A 24,815-nucleotide genomic window follows, 5' to 3' on the forward strand; every position below is an offset into this window, starting at 1 on the left:
ACTCTAGATACACACTTACAGGGAGGTCCTCTTAAAAAAAAAAAAAGTGCATTTTTCATAGACAGTCATTCAGTTTTGTCTGTGAATCTGATGAGAAAACTAAAGCAGACTTTTTTTAATATGTAAAGAAATACCAGCCAGAGTTGGCCTACATGCATGCATTGGCAATGCAACACCACACACGACAGACAGATAACCATAAGCTCTAGGGAGCATCGACGCCTGATTTCTCCTGCCTTTGTGCCCGTTACAGCCTAGCACTGCCCCAGTGGCAGCCAGGACGCAGCTTGTGCAGGCTGTACGAGCCCCGATACCCGCGCAGTGCTGCCAGCGCTCCAGCGGGGGGCAGCGTTACAAGCAAAATCGGACTCTGAAAGATGTTGAAAGCTGTAGGTTTGAAGAATGCATCAGAAATTAGTTCTCAGAGTGGCATTCCCCCTTGTGCAGTCATCTTAAACTACCTGGAGCTCGTCTTTATTACAAATAGCATCTATTTAGCTAGCAGCAGATTTTAAGTGGCCACAGCTAAACCAGTGTAGATTTGTGCATACGCTTTTGTTTGAGGAGTGTTTATAAGAAGTATGGGAACTCATGTTTAAACAGAGAATAATACAAGTGAACATTTTTTGCTGTGGTGTATGAGTAAAAGTCATTACACAACTATTTTCCAGACAAATCAAACTCATGTGTAGCCCAAGCCAACGTCTGTGCTACAGCAAGCAGCAGGCTGATGTTTCAGCCTGGCAGGCACCATAAATTGAAAAGACACCTCACCTTTTTGATGAGAACAGCAAAAAGCAAGAGGCATTGTTGAAAATTGTTGCTAGTAACAAAGCAGGTGTAATTCAGAGTTCCACAGATCATCACCTATCTTGCTTAAATTGATGCAGCTGGGCATCAATTAGCCTAAGCTGTGATTTAGTGCCAGAATGATCCCATGCAACAAACCCATCATCGATCGTTCTCAGGACTTGAACACAGCAGGTGATCAAATTATGCTACCTGGAAACAAACTGTCCATGATCTGTATTTGAATTGTTTTCACATTAAACAAACTGATAGAAGTGTTCGGTACAGCCCTGAGGGCAGCGGTACATCTTGACCCCAACGCATTTCTCTTTGTCTATGGCTCCTATAAATGCTTTCATTAAACTGGCCTCTCCCATCCACTTGTTCCCTGTCCCCTGCATCACAGAAACACAGAATCATCTAGGCTGGAAAAGGCTTTCAGTATCATCAGCCATCTCCCAGGCTGAACACATTGCTACAGTAGGATCTCTGCAGAACAGCACAAGGCTCCAGTGATAGGAATACAGCTAAAAAGGGGGCTCTAGACCACAAAGGATTTCCAAACAACTTGAAGACTGGGGGGCAGGGGTGATGAGGTGGCAGTGAATACCAAGATATTAAACTAGGTGGATGCAGGTAATTTTACTGAAGAATACAAAGGCTCTTACAATATTGACATCGTTTAGAAACCTAGAAGCTCTGAGAGCAGTACAAGCTTGGTAGTAAAATTTCTCTGGTGAGCTATTTCCGTACAGGAACCTTCATGGTGACTCCCAGGGACCTGCACGAAGACCAGACCCAACTCCTCCGGCCTTCTCAACCCAGTGCCAGAAGTAACAGGGCAAGGAAGGCCATTCTAGGGGCTGCCCTGGCTTTCACATGTTAACAAGGTCGGTAACTGCATCCTCTGGTGACCCAGCCTCCTTAATCACTTTGACCTAACAGGAAGTAACACCACGATGATAAAATCCACAAGCAGCTAGACATCAGCCAGTTTTTTTCCACCATTTCAAATATTTTTAAATGTTAGGGTTTTTTCTCTCAATTTTAAAATCTGTCTGCGAAAGAGTAAGCTTTACCTTTAAGTAACAGTGAATACACATCAAGTCAGATAGCATCTAGAAGGCAAGTGCAGAAACAACTCTGAATATATACGTAACTGAAAGAAATGATGCATATGATTTGAGATGTGCAGAGGATATTAGCTGAAGCAGTCAAAACATTTTCCACCAATATCTGGAGGCACAATAGCTTATGCAAGTATTTTATAAGAAAGGCAGACTCCAGCTACTGCCTGGTGTAGCCCTTTTCAGATCCTAAAGGCCAGGCTCATTTAAAAGTCAAGGATATATGACACCAGGCCATGCACATGCTAAACCCTGACCCTCCCTACCTCCATATCCAAATGCTTGCTTAGATCCTCTGAGGAAAAACAGGAAGAGCTAAAACCCTAGGAATTGCCGCAGAACTCAGCATTTACCCTCTGGCCAAGTCTACTTACATTATGAATGTCATTCTTGACATGATTTAGTTGAATTTTGCAAAAATTCATCTCCATCTAATAAAAATCACCTTGACTTCTGAGCAACCCTTTTGCTTTTGTTTCTTTTCAAAAAAGGAATGGACAAGACACAAATCCAGTGTTTACCCTTATCTATTTTATTTACAATATATACAGTTCCTACAGAAAAAAAAAAAAAAAAAAAAAGATTTCTCACAAAGGTTATCAAACAGCAAAACACAGCGTCGCTTAGATCTATGTACTGACGCCTGCAGCCAGCACAGAGCCCGCAGGGCTGAGGGTGGTCCAAGCTCCAGGGCTGAGGCTCTGGGGAGCAGCAGGCTGGGTCCCAGCTCCGAGGGGCAGCAGCTGAGGTAGATACAGCACCGGGCACTGCATGTCCTGCGGCACGACATCGGCCTGATCCCTCTGACATGTCTCGCAGCAGTATGAATTCTTCCTGGTGCTGCTAAGCAAGCCTTCTTGTATAAAGGGTATTTTTGTTGGCTGTCACTCTCTAGTCAAACTATTTCACTGGTGTGATTTGCTTAGATTTCACAGAATGCTTTGGACTCCTTTAGAATAAAAGGCACTATGTAAATCTACAGGAACAATTCTTGCTATTTCCAAGAATTCAGACGGGCCATTAACATCATGGTGCTCTGATCCTGTGTACCATGAATTTACATCCTTATTGCTTAACACTTATTATCATTAAGTTAATTTAATGCATTTGCTCTTACCCCGATAATTCCAATATCTGAATTAGAAGTGGAAAGCACGGTAGCTTGAAGGCTGTACTCTTGTAAATTTTTAGAATGAGCTAAACAAAGATACTGCACCTGAGAAAACCTCTATTCTTCCTCTCCTCTTCAGCGCCGTGTGTGTTTCTGCATTTGAGTAACAAGTTATTTGTGGTCTGTTTTTTTTTCATAAAAAACACTTCAGTTACTGGAAATAGTGCATACGGAATGCCTTAACGTGTTGTCTTTTCAAAATTGGTGTGGGAATTGCACAAATACTGAAGCATGTAAGAACTAGTCATCTATAAATCAAAAGGCACCCAAAATTTACTTTGTTAGCAGTATTTTCTTCTGAAATAGGAAGTATTGCGATTTCATAGGATAGTCCCTAGAAGCTGCCAGAATCCCATAAATTAGTGCTAAAAGTTAGTGACATTCAGATACAAACTCGATTTCATATCTGTCTACCATAACAATGGATTCACAAAATATAATTAGGGCGTACTACTGCTGATCGGAGTACCTAATTTTACACAAGTATTTTGAATACAAACCCTGATATTTACTGAAAGCCGGTAGAGACAACCCAACTACTATTAGTAAAAGTACCAGTTGTCTTGGATGGTGTTACCTTTCTCACCAGTTCAATGCAAATACAAGTCTACAGAAACCTTGATCCATTTAAGGCATGCCATTTAAGCACTTCCCTCTACCTGTAACCTATGTACTCAGACAACAAAAGCGATGTAAACAACTAGTTTGCTTTGACTGGGAATTAGAGACAGTTAAAAGCACCACGACATATAAATTAAGAAGAAACTCAGACACACCTAATATTGGAGATTAATGCATTTTTAAAGCTTAATGAACAAAATATCTTAAAATTCCATTTAAAAATACTTGCTGGTGTTTTCAGTTATCACCAGCACTCCATCTCAGAAAAGGAAGTATAAACGCCATCACATGTATACAACCCCTACTAAATGTTTATTGGTAGGTCTGAGAAAAGGAAGCTTCTAAGAACTTTGTTTTGGTTATGAATACAGGGACACACTACAGAGGGAACCTATCACTCTATTAAGAGAGCTTACCTGTAGAGACTCCAGGTTTTAATTTTACACCGTTTGTAATATTAGACTTGAGAATCTGGATGACAAGATTTTGTACAGGCAGGCAGAGTCAAGTCTACCACAAAGACTCTACTACAAGCTTTACAAACAAACTGGCAAAATAATTTTTCCATTCATCGTATTTGTACATGGTTCCTCCAGGAAAACCCTTCTATTTGTTAAGTTCAAATGTAACTAGTTAGAAGGTAAAAAAAAAAAACAAACACCCAAAACCAGAACAAAACAAAACAAAACAATGAAAACAAAAAATCCAGAACCTAAAACAACTGAACAGAAAACCCCACAAATTTCCCCCCAGACTCCAAAACAACCAATATGAGGGTTATACAGTTGTCAACACTGAAAACAAGAAAACACACCTTTAGCAAAACCTCACAAATAAAAGTACTTTCCCAGAACTCTGTTTCCAGGGAGAAGAGAAAATCTTCTTCAACTTCCATGTCATCACTCACCGAAGAAAAATTTTATAGAAAATTTTATTCAACATACAACATTTTCCAGCAAAAAAAGGCAATATACAGGAAGAGTTGTTGTACACTGCGGCTACAGAAACAAAATAAAATACTGGAAAAAAATGTAAAATTAAGTGTGAATTGCTGATTCTATCTTTACTGCACTCAAAACTAGACACGCGGCTGGCATTAGCTCCAAAATAAAAGGAAGCAGTCTGGGGACTGAAATAAAACTACACACAATGAATATCAACATCAGTGAAATTCACTTGCAGACTCACCCAACAAAATTAACCTCCAAGTGTTAAATTGTACATGTTCATTCATTAAATATACAATTTCAGTTTTTCTTTTTTTCTTTTTTTCCTCCTTTTTTATACAAAGTCAACAGCTTACTAAATACTAGTGAGCATGCCCCTCTGTGCTAAAAGGCTATTTCTTGTGTTTTCCCCATCTCTTCCCATGTTAACTAAATTAATGATATTTATAATCCTTTTACTTGCTTTTGCCAACTTTGAGTGTCATTCTATTTCCCAGAAGATGGCATAATAAATTGCAACTGTATTCAACAATGGTTGAAAATTTAATAAAAAGACCCAAATATCTCATTTTAGGAGTCAGGGCATCCACTTGGCAAAACAGGATGCAAAGTAGTGACTAAATTAAATGAAAACTAGTTTATTAAAAAAGATTCTATGCAGCTGGAGGAGACAAAAATCCCGAATAAGTGCCAACAATGTACACAATGAAGTAGAGATTGCTATTTATTGATGATGTGAGTTTTTTGCATTTACAAATGCACAAAAATGTCATTTAAAGTATAACTGAAGGAAATAAATCTGATGTGAGTCTAAACATAAGACTTACTAGCTGCAGTGATGGTGAATACCATACCAGGAAGGGCAGCCAGCCAGCTTATGCCATCTATAAACGTACTACAGACAAATATTTTGCCAATGTCAACTGTTCTACTAAACTCTTCCCTCATTATGCTGACAATTGCCTTGCATTACGTTTACCATAAAATAACTCTCATTGGCATCCAAGCTTTATAAAAACACCTTCATTTTGCTCAAAAAGGGCAGTCAATAGATACAGAGAAGCCAAACTGAACAGCCTCAACAAAATAAAATTAACATCAGCAGCAAATCCTCTTGCTGAAGACTTCAGATATAGTGCACGTGTACCAAAGTTCTACAGTTGTTAAAAAGGTGCACACACACACTTATTTTTGTCCCTTGCCTTGACAGTCTGGTTAAGTAAGTCAGTTATGGATTTTAATAGCTTTTTCAAGGTAAGTGTAGCGACTTCTCTTTGGGGCTTTATTGAAATGGTCAAGCCCTAGCCATGGCCTTGGATGAGACATGTTGCCTAGAAAAGAAAAGAGAAAAAAATGAAATTTAAGAGAAAGTTGAAAAGACTCCTTTACACAAACTACTCATGCGTGCCCTGTTCAGTTTGCTAGGAATCATACAATATGGAAGAGGGCTGCAGAACACTCCTATAGTCCCCAGCCATGACAGCTGCTTTCCTGACCACAACTTTCTTCCCAGTAATATTTCTACAACTGTTTCTGCATCAGGTAGCTGGTTTTCCTCCTCTTCAGTCACTTACAAGAGTTTACAGCAGTGAAGTATGTGCTAAAGTTAAAAAACAAACCACAAAAAAACAAGAACAAAAAACAACTCTTGCTTTTACAAATTGTGTCTAGAGGCATGTCAATTGAAGTCAACTGAAGTACCACCTTTCACAGAATTGCTGGGCAGTGCTTGAAAGAGGCAATCATCGTCAAAATATGATAACCTATAGTATTTGCCACAGTGTAAGTGATTGCTGCTGTATTAAGTTATTCTTATCACCTGGTTTAAGTAGGAACATTCTTAAATATATGTGAAATGCAAATCATGAGTTTATTAAGAAATCATGTAACTGACCTTGTACTTATTTTCTGAGAAAAAATTTAGTCATATTTGGACTATATTGAAAACATACAGAATTTTTCACTTGTTCAACCCAATATTGTTTTACCTACTGCTAATTTTCATGAAAAAACACATTGCATGTACTTCTTGCAAATGGGAAATACTCCCTTTTAAGATGTCTTCAGTGGAGAGCATCAAATGTTCTTTGAAGTGAAATGATAACGGCACAAACTAAATAGCCCCCCAGCAAGAGAAGCACACACCTACATTTCAGGACATCAACTGCAATCACTAAAGCATAAAACACTTGACCTTTCTGGTTGCCTGCATCTGCATTTTTGGATATATTTTCTTCAATCAAAATAGTTTTTCTTTTTGATGTAATGGTCAATGTCCAATATAAAAGTCCTGCCAATCTGGCTGAGATCACCTTAATGTCTTTTAAAGACATTAAATTAAGTCATACACTGTTAGCACAATTGTCATTAGAGTGCATCTTTGCAGAAGGAGAGGGACAGCATTGACTGATGCCAACTATGTTGATAAAATTAGCGAAAGCCAAACCTTCAGTTCAATCAGTCCAGCACATGTTAAAGTCTGGCATTAGTAGAATCTTGTGAGCCCTACACCTTGAAATCCTATTTAGATAAGAAGGTATTAGAACATCATATTATCACCCAACAGGAGAATCTTGTGGGGAGTTAATTCTATCAAAGTCTATAATATCAAAAGGGCAACTCTCAAATGGAAACCCTTTAGTCTCATATTCCCTACAGCTGCTTCAAACACCAAGTTCTCCCCTTTCCAGCTTTTTCCATGTTTTGTACTTTTGACCTAGTTACCTAGTCTTTCACGTTGCCTCAGCAATACTGGCTCTAGCTTTGCTCAGAAAGTCCAATAATTCGTTTGGGACTATTGCCTTTCCTTTCCCTGCACTCAGAAAGATGACTTAGAACAAAATCAGGACTCTGCCTGCTCTGAACACACAAGAAAGGGCTTACTTGCCCACTGACAAATGTCTACCTCTGAGTAAGTCATCCAGAGACCCCTCACAACATGTGCAGAAAACCAGGTCCCCCCAGTGACACCAACCACACTTCCCTCTGCTCACTGATGGCCTGTTCACATGGAGACATCCAAAGTTTTGGCAAGTCCCCTCATATTCACAGCCGTTAGCCATAAACCTGGCTGTATAAAATACCACAATGAGATGACTTCTTGCTAGGTCCCTGCAAAGTACTCATTAACACCACAGGCCTAATTCTCTATGCATTTTGAAAGAAATGGACTGTTACAGGAATTCTTTACAACTGTTATGTAAGTCTAGAGCTTGAAAAACATCAGAGCAAATTTGGCAAATCTGGGGGGCGGGGAGGGGGGAAGAGAACTCATGACTTTCAATACAGCCCTAACTGCAAGTTCATGGGTGCCAACTAGAACTCCCAAAAGATGACTGTGGTGAGACTCCTCAGTGACTAACCTGGTTTCTCCTGTGTATGTATTTCTCAGAGAATAAAGCTTTAAATATCAATCAAGTAAATAAGATGGTAGACCACCTCCACAGACAAATTCAGAGCAGAGCTGAATTTGTAGCTTGGTGAAGCTTGTCTGAGGAATCTAAACAGCATCCTAGTCACGTATGTAATATTCTTGTTAGATTCTACAGATTCATTGAAGGTATCAAGAAAGAACAAGAAATGTCTTCACTGAATATGAGAACTCAAATACCACTTTGTGGCACACTTAAGGAGCTTATGAGGATTCACCTTTTTATGTTTTAGGAATAATATGAGCACCTACTCCAATAACAATGTGAGAATCAAATATACAAAGGAGCAGATGGGCAATACAGATACAGTGCAAGTAACATAACTCTCTTCTGTAAAATATGCTGTATGGGTATTTGACCCATTTGTTTGCTCAAATGCTGGTTGTTCAATGCAAACTTTTAGCTGACAAGCGAACACTATGCAGTAATTCATATGTCTACAGAATATATATTCTCAAGACCAACAGTTAAGTGTGTGTACAAGTATAGGCAAATACTTGCTTAGTTACTACATACAGTGTACTTGACGTACAAAGAACAACTAATCTGTTTCTGTGTTCTGAGTTAAGGATAACTGCCGTATAACAACTAGCAGACCTGACTTCAGCAGGTCAGAATAATAGTCAGATTGAGAACAACTCACCAGGTTGGGGCTCAAAATCTTTCAAGTTCACTTCATACTCATCTTCATTGAGATATTGGTGTCGGCCCATCATTACAATTGCAAATTTAAACTATGAAAAGGAAGAAAACTGTTAAAATACTGTACTAAAATAAAGCCTTCAGGTCGAACTTCATCATATAAAACACAGCTGGTTATGAGTGGTATTCTTCAGGGGCTGATACTGAAGTCAATCCTGTTTAAGATCTTCATCAGCTACTAAGACAACAAGATAAAATGAACAGTCAGCAATTCTTGAGACTGCATCTGGAATATTGCGTCCAGGTTCAGGCCCTCCAATGAAAGCGAGTTGGAAACAAACTGCAGCAATTCCAGCAAAGGCCAGTAAGACAGTTAGGGGGCTGTAGCACGAGGCATAGAAGCAGCTAAGGGAAACATGTTTATTTAGCTCAGAGAACAAAAGGCTAACAGGAACATCCAGTCTTCCATCAACTGAAGGGTGATACAGGGAAGACTGAGGCAGACTTTTCCAAGAGGTGCACAGCAAAAGGACAAGAGGCTACTATCACAAGCTGCAAAATGACAAATTCTCATCTCAAGTAAGAAAAAGACCTTCACAATGACAGTGATATAGCTCTAAAACAGCTATCCAGAATGTGGCAGAATTCCCACTGTTGGCAATATTTAAAATGCAACTAATGTAAAATCCTGACCAACATGACTTAACTTTAAGCTAGCTCTACTCTGAGCAGGAAACTGAAGTGCGTGACCTCTTGAGCTTCTGTACAACCCAAACTTTTTCTAGGTTATTCTGCTATTTTGCTGAGTATCTCCTACACAGTACAGAAGTTCTAGTCCTACACATTCTACCTAATTATTCTCAGAAAGTTCATTAGGGCAAGCAACTGTTCTACAACATCTGCACTATCCCAAATTTACAGTTTTCCAAAATAAACTTAGAGTCTGCAATCAGCAATAAAACTTCTTCCAACTTGCCATTACCTTTTCAAATTCTTTTTCTTGTATGTCCAGCATTGTCTGAATCCGCTTCATAACTTCTCTGAAGTGTTCACCCTAATGATTACAACAAGACTTTTAACGTCAAAGAAACAAGAGGCATGCTGTAAATATTTCCTACTTCAAGCTACATCAGAATACATTGCATATCTTAATCTCTCAGTTATTTCCAAAATTAGTGAAGTGTCAACACTATCTACTACAATAGAGTACATACAATGTACAGCTTTCTATAAACTCGGCATCTGCAAGTCTTCCTGATTCATCTTTATGCAATCTATCCCATAAATTGACTTGCTCAGTATATACAAGTCAGGTTAAAGTTAAGAAAAAAAGTTATAAAATTAGCAGCAAAATAGGGATTTAAAAAACATACGTATTATTATTTTTAAGTAATCTTTCCTAAGCATATTGCTTCTTCAAACCTCTACAGCTGTGATGCTTCTCCTCAACTGGTAAATTTTATATTATTTTTCTGCATGTTGTGTATATAAGCTGCTTGAAATATAATACCAGACATTGTTAACTTACAAGATCAATAGAGCTATCTTAGGGAAATGCAGTGCAAATAGTCTCCACCAAAAATTAACACAAAGATTTTACTCTACATTGGTCAAAAATATGGAAATATGGTAAAATGACACAGATTCAGACGTGTGGACATATTTCTCACTCCAAAACGTTTATGAAACTATCTAATTTTCGTATAAACTAACAAACAAAAATCAGAAAAATGGTTTAAAAGCACAAGTGCTAACTGCCTTCATAAAAACACTGTCCTATTGGAAGAAACAGTGTGACACTTGGTTAGAGTAGCAACATGTAAAAACTTAATATAAATGAAGCTTTCAAAATTAGCTTTCATTCATGTATTAACTTCCAGCCCTGGAAGATAAAGCACACCAAATTATTAAAGTTATGAAATAAATTATAAAATGCAGAGTCATCTTAGAAAATGTTAAAGAAAGCAAACTCACTCAATTTGTCATAATCATTTGTCTCAATAAGAAGCCAAAGAACAATGGCTTCGCCACTTTTGCCAATAAGTTTACATTGGAATTGCTAACACAGTATTAGAAATCAGATTCTATTTTTATTTTAATATTACATATACAGCATGTCAATCACCAGCTTGATGTTCACGGCCTAAAAAGGCTCACTGAAACACTGAACAATCTGTATATGCAAAGGACAAAGAGAGTAAGGGATTTAACTGCAAAAATGCATATATGGAGCAGAACTTTTTTTCCTTTTTTAAACAGGAACAATTATTACTAACTCTAATCAATTTATTTTACAGTATTTTAAGAAACATCAAAAAGATTATAGCATAAGGAGAAAAGGGAGACATATGTACCTGGTGTATCCTCAGCAAGAATGGAATTCCAAATGTCCCAAAAACCTCTTTGTGGAAATGTGCCACTGTGATTAGCATCTCATTTTCTTTATCTATATCTACCTGGTCCAGAGGAATTTCCTAGATCCAGACATAAAATTAAAACTGCAATCAGCTAAAGCTTCCACAAAAAAAAAAAACACAACATATTAAGTAACTACACACATAATTAATGTATTGTTACTGATTCAAAACAAGTCTATTTAAAAACAATTAAAGACAGACATTTTTTTTGACATAGTGTCACCTCCCCACCCCCATTCATCTCTGTCACAACAATGCTTGAGCTTCCCCTATTCAGTAAAATACTCTCTTGGCTTCCCTGGATGGCTTTTTTGACATGAAATCTTCCATCAGCTGTAGTTACTAAAGTATCACAGACCTTCTCTTGTCATCTTGTCATTACAGCTTTACATTGGAAGCTTACTATTCCTTTTTTATTTCTTATCTTTGAGGAAAGTTAACAGATTTGCAAGATGAAATGTTTGGAAAAATCACACTAAGTAACAAGATTTGGCTCAAGAAGCTCTAACTTAAAAAGAAAAGGAAACAGTCTTCTAGAATACAATTCTGCATATCAGTGTGGGTTCCAACCATGAAAATTTGCATGATGAGTCCCCATACAAACCTTGGAATTAATTATTGCTAAGAAGGCAAATGTTCTCAGGACAGGCCCTTGCCAATTGTTCATGTGTTGTTAAATAAACGTATGTGAAGACTGAAAGAATGGAACCATTACAGGGTAGGAGACGGAACAGAGATTTTAGAACGATTATCTTTAAAATATATATGTATAAGCATGTATTATTGCTTGCTGCAAGTATCACAGTATTTGAAAAACAGAATGTAAGAAAAGACAATAACCACTTGAAATACTTTATTCTTTCAAAGGCAAGTTTCAAAGTTTCTTTAAGAACGTAGTATTTACCTCTATTCGAAACGTTCGACTTGTTGCAGGTGACAAACACTCTAACAGCTCATCTTCCTGATGGACACCAATTATTTTGTAACTTACAATTTCTAGCAGCCTTATAAACACACAAACATAAAAAGCATTAAAAGGGGAGGGATGGAGGGTGGTGGGGAAAAGACAAAAAACAATGCAACATTAGTTTCTCCAACTTTAAGAATTAGTGTAATCAGAAAGTAAACAGATATTAGGATTGAATTTTCAATTTTAGCAGTGCAAAGGTTTTAATTATTTTTAAACTCTCTTTAAATGACCTTACTTTTCTCTCCTGAAAAGTGAACAGCATGTATTGGAAACAATTATTAAATTGTGAATTAATAATTGAGATTGATGAATCTTAAGCATCTCAAGAATTTATTTATTATAAACTTACATAGCTACGTAAATTGCTATTTGTATTTAATAAGAACTCTCTCAACGAGACTCCTGAATCTTTTCATTTTTTAACACAGTATTAGACTTCGCTTCATAATAATCATTTTCACAGTATTTTAAGTTCTATGGATACTTTTCTGCATACAATCACACAGAAGAAATCCAAAATCTTCCAGCTTTACCTTAATTTCCCTGAACCTTTTTCAGAGAGTTCTACAACTTTTTTACATTCTTCTAACAGGTCCCGCACACACCCATGCTTATCTGGATATACTGTTATTTCCTAGGTGGTATTTAGAACAGAAAAGTGATTAGAAAACCTGAAAATGTAAACAACCATATTAAAGCACAGAAAACACTGGATTCTTCATCAAAATTCATATTTAAAAAATAAAAATTACTGAAGTGAACAACTGCTTTATTTTATTTTATTTTTTGTTAAGAACTGGCATTGTTGTTCTATAAGGTACAGCTCTGTTCTAACTTGGTGTTCTTCAGAAACAGCAGAATGTAGGAACTGCACCCATAATCACAGCCGTACCAACTTCAACAAAGAAATTATAACAAATAACAGCCAACCTCACTCACCTCTTCCCTAAACTGGCTATTTAGCCATATGCATTTAAAACTTCTTCTGTTTTCAAAATCAGTTATTTTCATTTTGAGCTTAAAGAAGAAAAGAGAGACACTTTAGGCATACTTTGTACAGGGCATTTTTTTTTTTATTATTCACACCAACAAAAACAAAGAACTCTTACCTGTTGATAGTAAAGTTTTTTAGGTTGCCTAGGCTTGAAGAACTGCAGAAGATCTCTTAAAGTACCTTCATAATTATGCCTAAGAGGATTGCCAGGGCCATCCCTATAACTACAGAAGAAAAAAAGAAAAACACAAACACCTCTTTACAATCCATTGCTGCTCAGTAAATCAAAGTACCAAGAACATTTTTATTCCTGGCTACTGGTTTCACGTAATTGCTAGTACAGCCTAAGCAGCGTTATATCCAATGATTTTTAGAAACAGGCAAGCACATGGGAACAGAAATACCATTCGCTGTACACGTTAACTCTCTCAGATGTTTAAGAGTTCACCTTTAATCCTGCAGAGTGGCAGACCTACATTCCTCTGAAACTACTGGTATAGCAGCACTAAAGTCACTTGATTAAGATTGTGAAAGACTAATTTGCGTGGCCATATGACACAGCAAAATTCCAGAGTGACCGAAGCCCAGTAAACTACACAGAGCTATCCAAACTGGGACAGGCTCCTTGATGAAGAAGGGAGAGACCTGCAGGTTAACGATTCAAGAGCACTCTGCATTTACATACATACAAAAAGTTTATACAATTCACGTGTGCGTTATTCCTGCAGCATATACCTATAGCTACCAGTATGCTGTTTTCTGCTGCTGTTGCAGTTTTCTATAGATTCAAATCCAGATTTACACAACTGTGCCCGAAACCACCACTTTAACCAGAAACATCCTTTTTAGCAGCTCTATGGGATCCCAGTAATTGTATGGGTCTGGACATGATAGAGTTAACTTTCCTCATTTGCAGACTTCCAGAAAATAAATAGTAAAAATTAAAGTTGGAGACAAGTTGCTCCTGCATTTAAAGCTTTAACAGCAGCAAAAATCCTGCTTTTACGTAGGCACTGATTTCTGGTCTCCTCCATTCTAGACATCCGCATATTCTGAAATAGTACTTCCATTAGTTTAATAACTTGACCCATACAGTAAAGGCTCTGAAACAATTCATCATTTCAGAAATTTTATTTAAACAACAATCCTTTAAAATGCTTGTGTTTTTTTTTATTATTTTTACTTACTACAATTCTTATAAAATGAACAATTCATGGGGTCTCTAGAGCCAGCCACTGTAGTAGTTAGTAAACTGTCTATGCAACTTGCTGTGTGTTCCAGAATGCTAACATAATGATAAAAAATTAGTTCACAACATGGAAAAGCTACAAATTAACTGAAACCTACTTATTTTGGGGCTAAGTATTTTAAATAATACTTCAGACACAGAACACCAAACTAGAAAATCTGTCTTACCCTTGAGACTTGAAAAACTGTAAGAGCATTGGATCCGTATTAAGTCTTTGTGCAACTGTCTTTGCAACCTGCAAACAAAAATTCATGTAAGTTCTTGTTTTGTTTTTTTTTTTTGTTTGTTTGTTTGTTTTTTGTTTGTTTGTTTGTTTTTTTCCAGACAGTTGTGGCACTGCTCTACAGTCATACAATCACAGAATGGTTAAGGTTGGAAGGTACCTCTAGAGGTCACTTGGTCCAACCCCAATCATTCATTCTACTTCTAAAATATTATGCTAGAACAATAATGGGAGAGACACTATGTCTACTTCTCTGAGAAAAGAAGAAACTACTATCTCTAGCTTCTGAACAGCTGACCCAGAGTAAGAAGGAAAAGGAATGGGAGGGGAACATGTCTCTTAATTACAATAAATCACTGTCACCAAAAGGCCACAACAATAGCTCTGTTCCTCTTTTGTTTTTCATTATAATATTTATTAGGAAACCTGTATTCTTTGTTCTTTGAAGATTCACACTGTTCTTTAATTCACTCAAAGGACATTAGCTTGCTGGGTTATATCACCATGTTATTCCCATCAATATTTTCATGCCACAACAAGAACTCCAAATAATAAAATTATTTATTATTTATTATTTTTAAGTATTTTCTTCTCAGAAGCATTCATGGTTTTCTTAGTTTTTTTTCTTACCATAATGCAATAAGTGTACAAGAACATATCTACTCTTCCCTAAAAATATTTATAACGCGCTTGTGAACTAATGCAGAAGTCACTTCCAGCACAAAGAAATAAATGCAGAGAAACAAATAGGCTACATGCCTGAAAGTAGTTCATTCTATTGGATAAAGTAACAACAAAGCCAGGGTCATTGGGGATGGTTTTATCACAGAAAATGACATCCACTCGATGATAGAGGTCTCTGAAGTATTCTTTAGCTGTTGGTAGTTCACTGTTATCGTTTTCTGGATCATCCCTACAAGAGCAGACAAATGATAATAGCATTACACATTACATTGTTATAGATACACGTAGCTAGGGCTCTTAAACAGGTTCTACAGTAAATCAGTGACAGTTGAGAAATACAGAAATAAAGTTAAGAAACCTTTTTAAAGAGCCACCACTTGTACACAGTAGAACTAATACAGTCAGTAGTGACTCACACCCTTGAATATTTCTGTGCAGTGCAAGAGTCAATGCACTTGCACACCGTGCTCTCTCATTTGGCAATCTGGCAATAGACAATTCCACTCATTTCACAGCAGCATTCTAACAGCGTTCTTCCCTCCCTCTCCACCCTGGCACATGAGCGTGTGTTTTTATTACTGCTGCCAAAACTTTCTGTATACCCCTGTATCAATTGCTTTGCACAGAGGCCAGATGTACAACAGCACTCCTTGAACCACAGAAGCAAAACAACCTGCACAGATGCTGGTTTGGGTCACTACTGACCGGTACCCCTATCTTCTCAGGGGAGAAATAGCACCAGGGTACAAGCTGTGCACTTACCCAAAAGTCAGCAGCCAGCCAAAGGTGCATAACACCAACTGGGTCAACAGGGAATGCGAGTTCCAAGGCATGACATGAGAAATACATTCATCTCACATAATCTGGGGTAAGAGTGCTGAAGATAGACTAGCTGGCTTCCACCCACTGTCAGCCCATGGAGAGAAACAGAGCAACACAGTTGGGTGTGACCATCAGGAGTGAGAGCATTGAAATGCTGATTTATAGCCCTGACAAGCTTAGGAAAGATCCCTTTAATGGATAAAGAAGCAGGAGTTCTCCTGTTGCCTTGGAGAAAACTCCAGTCGAAGCACCAGTACACCCATGAGTTGCATACACTCAGGCAAACTGGGAGCATCTCATCACCGCAGACCAGTATGGAACTTAAAGTGAGCATGAATAAAAGGAAAAAGGGAGAGGAGTTCAGTTCTAAGTTGAAAGGAGCTCCAAGTCAAGAGCCTTGTACAGCACTGGTGGTACAGAACCCAAGATCTGAAATTCTGGTAGGCTCTTCACTGTTTGGGTTACAGTGGCTCCAAGTAAAAAGCTGCAGAACTCAGATATATTGCTGAACCACACTCTTTGGTAATAGCGAGATGTATTTCAGTATTAATGAGCATTAGTTTTCTAAACTAGGATTAATTTCCTTAAATTATGTGAAGTTATAATTTAAAAGCTATTGATATTTTTTTAATTTCCCCTTTGAACGAAGAAATGAGAACTGCTGAGAACATCTACTGCTGGAAAACTATACTTTGCTCCTGTTAGAGCACTAAATTAAAGGAAGTTCTGTTTTCAAAGTGAACCAGGTGATTTAATTGCAACGATAAGCTGGCCCCTTGAAATACGTACTTCTGAAACACTATGATGTCACCATCCATGAGTTCATCAAGAGCTTTATCAAGAGATACATCATAGTCTTGAATCCTTTCTGTTAAATTGGGTTTAACTTCCTGCAGTGAAAAACGAAAATTGTTTATCACACAGAATAACCAAGAGACAAAAATAAAAGTCACAATAGTAAACATAATCAGACAAGATATATTTTATCTTCTTTCAACTAAAAGAAGTGTGCATATATACTTTTTTTTTTTTTTTTGAATTAAATGCAATCTTAGCTAAGGTTCACAGCCACCTCATTATTATGGATGAAAATGTTTATTTCACCAATACTTTACCTTAGGATTCTCACTCAAGTTATCTTAATTTTAAAGTATTTTATCATTCAGTTTGATCAAACTACTGAAATTTTGCAAATTTCAGATTAATTTTCTACTCATGCAGCTTCCAGAAAGATTGGAGAATACAGAGTATACTTACTAATTTTAATAATGCAGAACTTTTGTAAAGGAACACAAAAAAGACAACAGCTTATATTATAAAATATATATATATATATGTATATATACACACACATTATTTTTACTTGTAGGTTAACTCCCGAGATAAAAGCACCTGCCTATAACTAGAAACAAATGCAACCCTGACCTGTAAAGGAGTAAAAATGTTTTGCGTATTGTAAGGTGCATGTGATTTTTGAAAATAAATACATATAGCAGCACCTGACAGGTCTGCTCTATAGCATGGAACTGCATGTGTACCCCTGGAACCACCAGAGAGAACAGCAGGGCTGCTAACAAAACATACAAAAACAGTTCCTTGTTCTTACTATAGTAAGAACTTTGCCTTGGCAAGATCTGTACCTTCGGTACTTAATAAATACAGCAGTTATATTATATATTTCTTTAATAGAAATATGTTAGCAGACAAAGTATTTTGTCTGCTGATTTTGAACTTGGGGAAGGAAGGACGAAGATGCAACATTTTCTCAACTCATCCGGCTAAGAGGGGCACTGAAAATATAACGGCCAATAATGTTGGCAGCATGGCTCCTCTAACACTGAGATTCAGAGGATATGCACAGATTTAGTACTAGCAAAGCTGCACATGTAGGAGTTCGTGTAGAGATTTTTTTTTTTGTTTTTAAAGCCTCAGACTTCTAGTTTTCTAATTTTAAATCTGTTCCAAAGTTAGCTATCTCCTGATACTCTCTTGCAGCACTGTAGACCTCAAACCTACTACTTAGAGTACTTATGACTTATAAATTATTTGTTATTTTTTTTAACCAATAAAGCTTTTTTTCCCACCCTCTAGCTACAGAATGTAAATGACAAAAATGTTAATCCATAATACTTTACCACCTTTACTTGATCAAGTCAAAATATTCATCCCTTCAGTTCTCAGGAAAAATGATTTGACAGAACCTTGTTAACAGATTCATGCCTCACAGTGTATTATAACATACACGTACATTAGTTGCTTTTATGCACCTTTTAAATATTGACCTTCAATTTGCAAGTAGAGTTTCACCATTTGGTTTCTTTTAAATTGACCGGCTTCTTTTAAAGAGTTGGGAACACTAGTAACATACTTAAGTATATACGATAACACAGTGAAACAGATGTGTAACATCAAAAGTTCAGAGATGTGCATTTTGAATCATTGAATAATTTTCACTTGAAGGAACCACTGGAGGCCTTTAGCTAAACCTCCTACTCTAAGCAGGGCTAACTTCCAGTTTAGAGCAGTTTGCTCAAGGCCTCATTCCTTCAGGTGCTGGAAATGTCCCAAAGATTGCAATTCCACAAACTCTCCAGATGCAAGTGTTCTCTTCTGTGTGAATGACTGGATTTACGAGTGACAGAACTGTGCCTAACTGTGTTGTACATGAGAACGTTAGGTCACAACTGCCATGCTTAGCTCTGCATCTCAACCTACTTGGTTATTTCTTTGTTATTATCCGCAACTTTGAACATTATCAAACAGCTGTTCATCCTTAAGAAAAAGACCCCAGAATTTGCTACTGGTACAGCAATAATGTTTTTTACAATAAACAAGTCTATCGATCCAAACCTCATAGAGGATAAGGTTAGTTTCTTGTGGAAATCCTGCTCTCTCACACATAACTGGAAGCAAGTCACCTATTGGAAAAGAAAAGGAGTGTGAAATGCATTGCACTGTAACTGCTTGCAAGACCTATCTGTAAAGTAACAGAGAATCTATTTTCTTTTGTTCTGGTTAAATAGTTTTAAAATGTCTTTCTAAGGAACGGAACCTTCTAGGCTAAAGCTGCCCGTATTGAGATTTAACCCAGAGAGAGACTTCAAGGTTTCCTTCCACTTCATCTGAACAACAAAAAAAATGTGCAAGGCCATCCAAGATCAAGGAAATTAAATTAGTGTTCCTTCTTCAGAGATGGATTTTATTTTATTTATTATTTTGTTTTGAAATCACATAGATAAAACGCAAAAATATGAAGCGTATACAAATCAACAGAATGAGATACTCAAAATGACAAAGGATCTTAATTTGGTGGCCACTTGTTGAATTCTTTAAATGGATCCATATGAAAACCAAGGCTCACAGCTAAGTAAACCTAAGCAGCTATTCTCAGGCTACCATTGTGAAAATGAGTACAAGAGTACTCAAGTTGTACAAGACTACTTTAAGAGTGATTGCAAAGGTCCATTCTGCAAAATAACCTAAAATAAAAGAAAAAAAACAAACTGGGGAGCAATATCATATCACAAAACTTTACAGTAAGTCTGAAACAACTTTTTATGTTCAGCAACATGTGAAGAATACTGTAAAACTAAAAAAAAAAAAAAAAAGCACCTGACAGCCAATGCTGCGTTAAGGCAAAACTGTCAGCCTGCAGGAAGTTTCACTGACAACATGGGAAAGAAAACCATAGCAGAAAACCAGCACTGGTGTTGGGAGAAATCAAAATTCCACTCTGTGGCCTTCCATAAAACAACTAATTATTAAAAATAAATTAGATATACAATCCATTGTCTCTAAAATTTTTCAATTATAATAATGAAATTGAATTTTAGAACTCACGTATTTTACAGGATATAGGTGTGTAGATATGTCCACAATAATTCAAACTCCGAGTCTTCGGATCATACATTTTCAGGAACAACATTACATCATCTAGAAATTAAGACAAGATTTATTTTTCTCTAAGGAATATTTGACTATATCTGGAAATAGTCACCTAGGTACTTTTCTTTAAACAGCAAAGTAAGTGTGTCTTTCCTTTATTCATTTAATTAATGACCTTAAGATATCCTTAAATACTGAATTTATATAAATCTACCTGCATTTATGAAAAATTATTCATTGATTCTAAAAGCATTTGAAACACACCTTACACTTAAAAAAGAAATGAAGGAAAGAAAATGCACGAGACAAAATAATTTCAGCACTGTAGTTTGATGGGTACATCATCGAAAAACACAAGTACACAAAGTTTCTTGAGATAACATCCGAAGTATTCTGCATTTACTCGAGTTTTAGCACATATGCTTACGATCTTTATCAAACTTGGGTAATGTTGCTCCAGTAGCAGCCATCTCTGGATCTACTGTTTCCAAAAATATTGTCCATGGATTTTCATTGTCACTGAGCTCAATCATCTATGTAGATGTGGAAGAAGAAAAAAGTCTCTAGAGAACATAATATAAACTAACATCTGCATTTTGATCAGATATGAGAACTCTCTGACATACATTGAGTGGGATTTTTTTTCTTTTAGCTTCACTAGTGACAGAAAGTTTATGAGAAGAGAAACAATGACAGAAAAAAATTAAGAGTTTTAATGAAGCACAAATGATAGGTTTTACTTAAAATGGACCTATTTCTCTTTCATTTAAAAGTATACCTACAGTTATCTCTTATAGCAAGAAAATTACTTCACTCTAGAAAAATAGAGGACAGAAACCAATCCCTTTCTTGTGGTATTTAAGCACAATGTTTTACATGTTAAGCGATACATTTTGTTAAATCCATTGTTTCTGCCCAATTAATGGAAGACTAAAAATTTATGTTTAAAATCTAGGATATAAACCACGATTATGTCTTTTTTCATAGAAGAATCATGCACCACAATCCTCCTTTTCACCCCAATCAACCCACTATAACCCAAATCTTCTCAAATATGAAATTTTTACCAGACAAAGGCTAAATTAAAACACTTAAAAATCTGATGTCCCAAAGTTAGGACCTGAAATCTAAGAATCACGGATGACATAGATGTTACTTATCAATGAATACTTACTGTTTTATTGCCATCTGCTTCATTATCCAACATTGCAGGCCTTTTCGTTCCATTACTTCTGGCTTGCATTGGCCATAATCTGATCTGATCCTGTGGAAATCCCTGAAATAAATAAAAGTTGTGACAGGAAACAAAAAAGATTAAGATATTTTTATTAAAATCAGACTGAACCTTTAGACCTTCTAAAAGGTCTAACCTATGACTGCTGCTAATACCTGGAGATGATAAAAACTAACATAACATAACATACTAAAATAAACACCTATAGCCAGCTACAGAAAGCTTACCATTGTTTGAGAGAGGTTTTGAACAAATTCTGTAAGCGTGGAGTTTTTTAATACTTTGAAAACAGTATACTTCACTTTTTCTTCATCGTACATATCATTGCCTTGGTGGCCACAGAACTGATCCTCTGCTACTATCTGAAAAATTACATTTAAAGGTTACTATTTATATTACTCAGCTCCGCAATACAATATTTTCTTATGATGCCTTCCTATGCAGTGTCATTGACTCTATGGTTGGCATCACATTGCTCACACTATTTGTGTTCTCATGAAGAAAATTTGCAAGTATACAGATTATAATTGAATTTTAAAATTGTGAATCAAATCAGTGTAAATAATTAATGTACAGTAATTCTTACAAATCCTGAACAATAAGACACTAGTTGCACTTAGATCCCAATCTTGGAAACATGTATTCTAAAAATGTTTTCGCTTAAAAAAAAGGCTACATAATTATTTTGTGTAATGCACAGGGAAGATGACCTAAAACATTTCCTGCATCTGCTACAGCTCCCATGTATTCTTTTTTAAAAGAAAGACCACACAACTCTGCTGATCTCTCCACTGGACATAGCTCTAGTGTAAATGTAGTGTGGAACAAGCTAACCTTAACCAATAGGTCTACGTAAGAACTCTAGAAAGAACATGCAAAGAAACATGGAGGCAAATGGAAAAGGAGTTTTATTTTCTTCTGCCAGATGGGCTCTGGAAAGAGCCATAAACAGGGTTCCTTAAGGCAATTCATAACAATCTAGTCCATCTGGCTTTTCCAAAGAGATAATTGCAAATATAAGCACTCTCTCCTTCTGCTTCTACTTGATGAGCTCAGTTTGGCAGAAGTCCAGCCTTGCTGCCTATGGCTAGATACATTCTAATTTTAGAAAATAATTCCTGAAGGAGATATAAGTGCAGTGGCAGGGCAGCCATTTAAAATAACCTAGTCCTTTTCCTTTCACCTGAACTTACTATTTTTCCTTGCAAGTAACTTTTCACGGCCTTCTAGAGAAAACAGAAATGCCCGTAACATGCTTTGATTTCCCAGCACAGTAGTACAGTTTGTTTCATCAGTACTCAGTGCACATGTAAATATACTTACAGGCACTGAAATTATTTCCGTTCAAATGCTACTTCCAAAACATATTCAAGAGTTGAAAATCTAGGTTTGTCTTAGGTGGCTCAATATTCTGAATTGAATTGGAAGGCAATTCCAACTTATTTCAAAAGCTGACCTGCACTTGCATGTAGAGATGAGCTTCCTGCCTCTCCTTCCTCTTCTGAGCCTCTATTCTTTTCTCTTCTTGTAGCCTTTCTACAAGTTGTTGAGGAATATCATGGTCCGTGACAGGCTGCAAAACTTCACCTACAAAGCAAATTTTGTGATGTCATTTTGAAATTTACATCAAACAGGGTTTTCATACACAGTTGACATTTCTCTGAAGAAAAAAAAATGGCCTTCTTCATCTTTTAATTAAAAACATGATTTGATATCATCATGTTTTGGCAAAAAAAGTATTTTTTATCCTGAGCCAAAATGCACTATTTCCATGAAATATGTATCACAGACTTTGGAATTAGATATTCACTTCAGGATTAAAAAAATAGTTACCACCACCCGATTGTTTTTAATATACATATATCTACATATTTATAATGGATTGGATTTAATTTCCATGAGTCACTGATTTTTCATCCTATAAAACAATTAAGTCTAAAGCACTGTGCTGATACACAGTCTTGTCTTACTGTGCCAAGACAAGATGCTGGAGGATTAGAACACACTTTCCAGAAATGAGAGAAAGGCTGGTCGATCCCCACAGATTCTATAGATGCCATCTATAACTAATGGAATCCCTTCGTATAAGAAGGCTGTCAACAATTCAGAAATCAAATATATCTCTAAATTCCTCTATCCCTATCTGGTTTGGAACACACACAGAGTATACATACTTAATTTTGATTCCCTGATGTAAACCAACATGTACGCATTAGTACAATGCCGTACAGATAAGTCATCGTCATGGCCTCCATAGTTGTGTTCGATTGCTTCTTCCTTTGTACATCTTGATACAACATCGTCATCAAATTTACACCACTAGAAAGAAAAATTTACATAAATATGTTTTACACAAAAACATGTTATTGAATGATAAATTAATCCTATTTCTGATATGCCTTTCAGCTCCAAGTAATTATAATTTCTCTTCAAGTATCATGAGTTTAAAAAATTCTACAGTTCAGTGTAATTTTTGCTACCTGCTATCTGCACTCAGCATAAGGGAGGCCATAAGTACCTCCGACTCATCTGAAAATCTTACACTGAATATCAAATGCTTTCAGCCAGATAATTATACAAATAATTCATCTCAAGACTATTCCTAAGTACTTCACATTTCTATATGAAGTTCAGATAGCTGGCCTTTTTTTATTAAATAACACAATGCACCAGCTATCTGGTAATTATTTGTAAATTTGAAATAGTTTGCAGGAAATTTTAAATAAAACCAGTAAAACCGATTAAAAGTGAAAGACAAATAGGAACAAATTCACAGTAAAACCCGACTGCTCCTTTTACTGTGAACAGTCATAGACACACAAAACCAGTAAGCTCAAGGGAAGAGGCACCTGACCCATAAACATCTAATCTGATCAAATCACCTAAACCCGTAACAGTTGGGCATGCAAAGATACTGAATTTCTGAGTCACAGAAACATTAGGAAGACTCATATTTGCTTCAGCATGAAGTCTGAGAAATGCTGGATAAAATTTGCTCACTGTAGAAATTCAACACACAGACAGAAGACTGAGGGCTTCCCTTAGTCTTTTGCCAAAAGCCAACAGCAAATATGAAGGTGCTCTCTTAATAAGGCAAGTGATGCCTCCAAATGCAAGCTTCTCCCCTAAAGGACAAAAGGGAACTAGACAATGAGGGCTGTCTTTGTAAATCCAAAGCAACTTTCCCAAATATGTTAGAATAGAAACAACAATGACAAATATCAACCTACAAACAACATCAAACAGAGATTTGACTTCACTAACTGACCACGCCAGTACCCTCTTCTGTTAGGGAAAGATTTGCCCATTATGAAAACTGCAACTATCTATTTACATCACACAAATATGTTTAGTTGTTTTTGAATACTCACTTTGCCATCACCCTTTGGATTTAAGTAAACAACATAATGTCCGCCATGGTTATCGCCACTGTGTACTAGAACTGCATGAAGAATGTAATTTGCAGGATCTTTAGGATCTGTTTTTTGCAAAAATTCATCTAGTGGCAACTGTTCAGGAAACTCAAACCTAATTTTGAAAAAGAAAAAAACTACATTAAAAATACATTTTAAAAACTACATTTGCTTGCATTATGTTTAAAACAACAGC

At 36.5% G+C, this 24,815-nt stretch overlaps 1 protein-coding gene across 1 annotated transcript in view; it reads right to left on the minus strand.

Moving 5' to 3' along the window:
- Window positions 1-4,620: 4,620 nt before the first annotated feature.
- The window catches only part of USP7 (ubiquitin specific peptidase 7), a 70,666-nt gene continuing 50,471 nt past the window's right edge, over window positions 4,621-24,815 (minus strand). The window contains exons 13-31 of the mRNA XM_035339885.1: window positions 24,578-24,734; window positions 23,381-23,525; window positions 22,663-22,793; window positions 21,434-21,568; window positions 21,147-21,248; window positions 20,400-20,505; window positions 19,928-20,020; window positions 18,938-19,005; window positions 16,877-16,977; window positions 15,341-15,494; window positions 14,526-14,593; window positions 13,225-13,333; window positions 13,055-13,132; window positions 12,649-12,749; window positions 12,050-12,149; window positions 11,083-11,202; window positions 9,711-9,782; window positions 8,730-8,820; window positions 4,621-5,986 (exon numbers count right to left, since the gene is read on the minus strand). Coding sequence (XP_035195776.1) covers window positions 5,880-5,986; window positions 8,730-8,820; window positions 9,711-9,782; window positions 11,083-11,202; window positions 12,050-12,149; window positions 12,649-12,749; window positions 13,055-13,132; window positions 13,225-13,333; window positions 14,526-14,593; window positions 15,341-15,494; window positions 16,877-16,977; window positions 18,938-19,005; window positions 19,928-20,020; window positions 20,400-20,505; window positions 21,147-21,248; window positions 21,434-21,568; window positions 22,663-22,793; window positions 23,381-23,525; window positions 24,578-24,734 — 2,038 coding nt within the window. The 3' untranslated portion in view covers window positions 4,621-5,879. The remainder of the gene's footprint in view (window positions 5,987-8,729; window positions 8,821-9,710; window positions 9,783-11,082; window positions 11,203-12,049; window positions 12,150-12,648; window positions 12,750-13,054; window positions 13,133-13,224; window positions 13,334-14,525; window positions 14,594-15,340; window positions 15,495-16,876; window positions 16,978-18,937; window positions 19,006-19,927; window positions 20,021-20,399; window positions 20,506-21,146; window positions 21,249-21,433; window positions 21,569-22,662; window positions 22,794-23,380; window positions 23,526-24,577; window positions 24,735-24,815) is intronic.

Source organism: Oxyura jamaicensis, chromosome 14 (assembly GCF_011077185.1).
Source record: "Oxyura jamaicensis isolate SHBP4307 breed ruddy duck chromosome 14, BPBGC_Ojam_1.0, whole genome shotgun sequence".
Taxonomy (NCBI): domain Eukaryota; kingdom Metazoa; phylum Chordata; class Aves; order Anseriformes; family Anatidae; genus Oxyura; species Oxyura jamaicensis.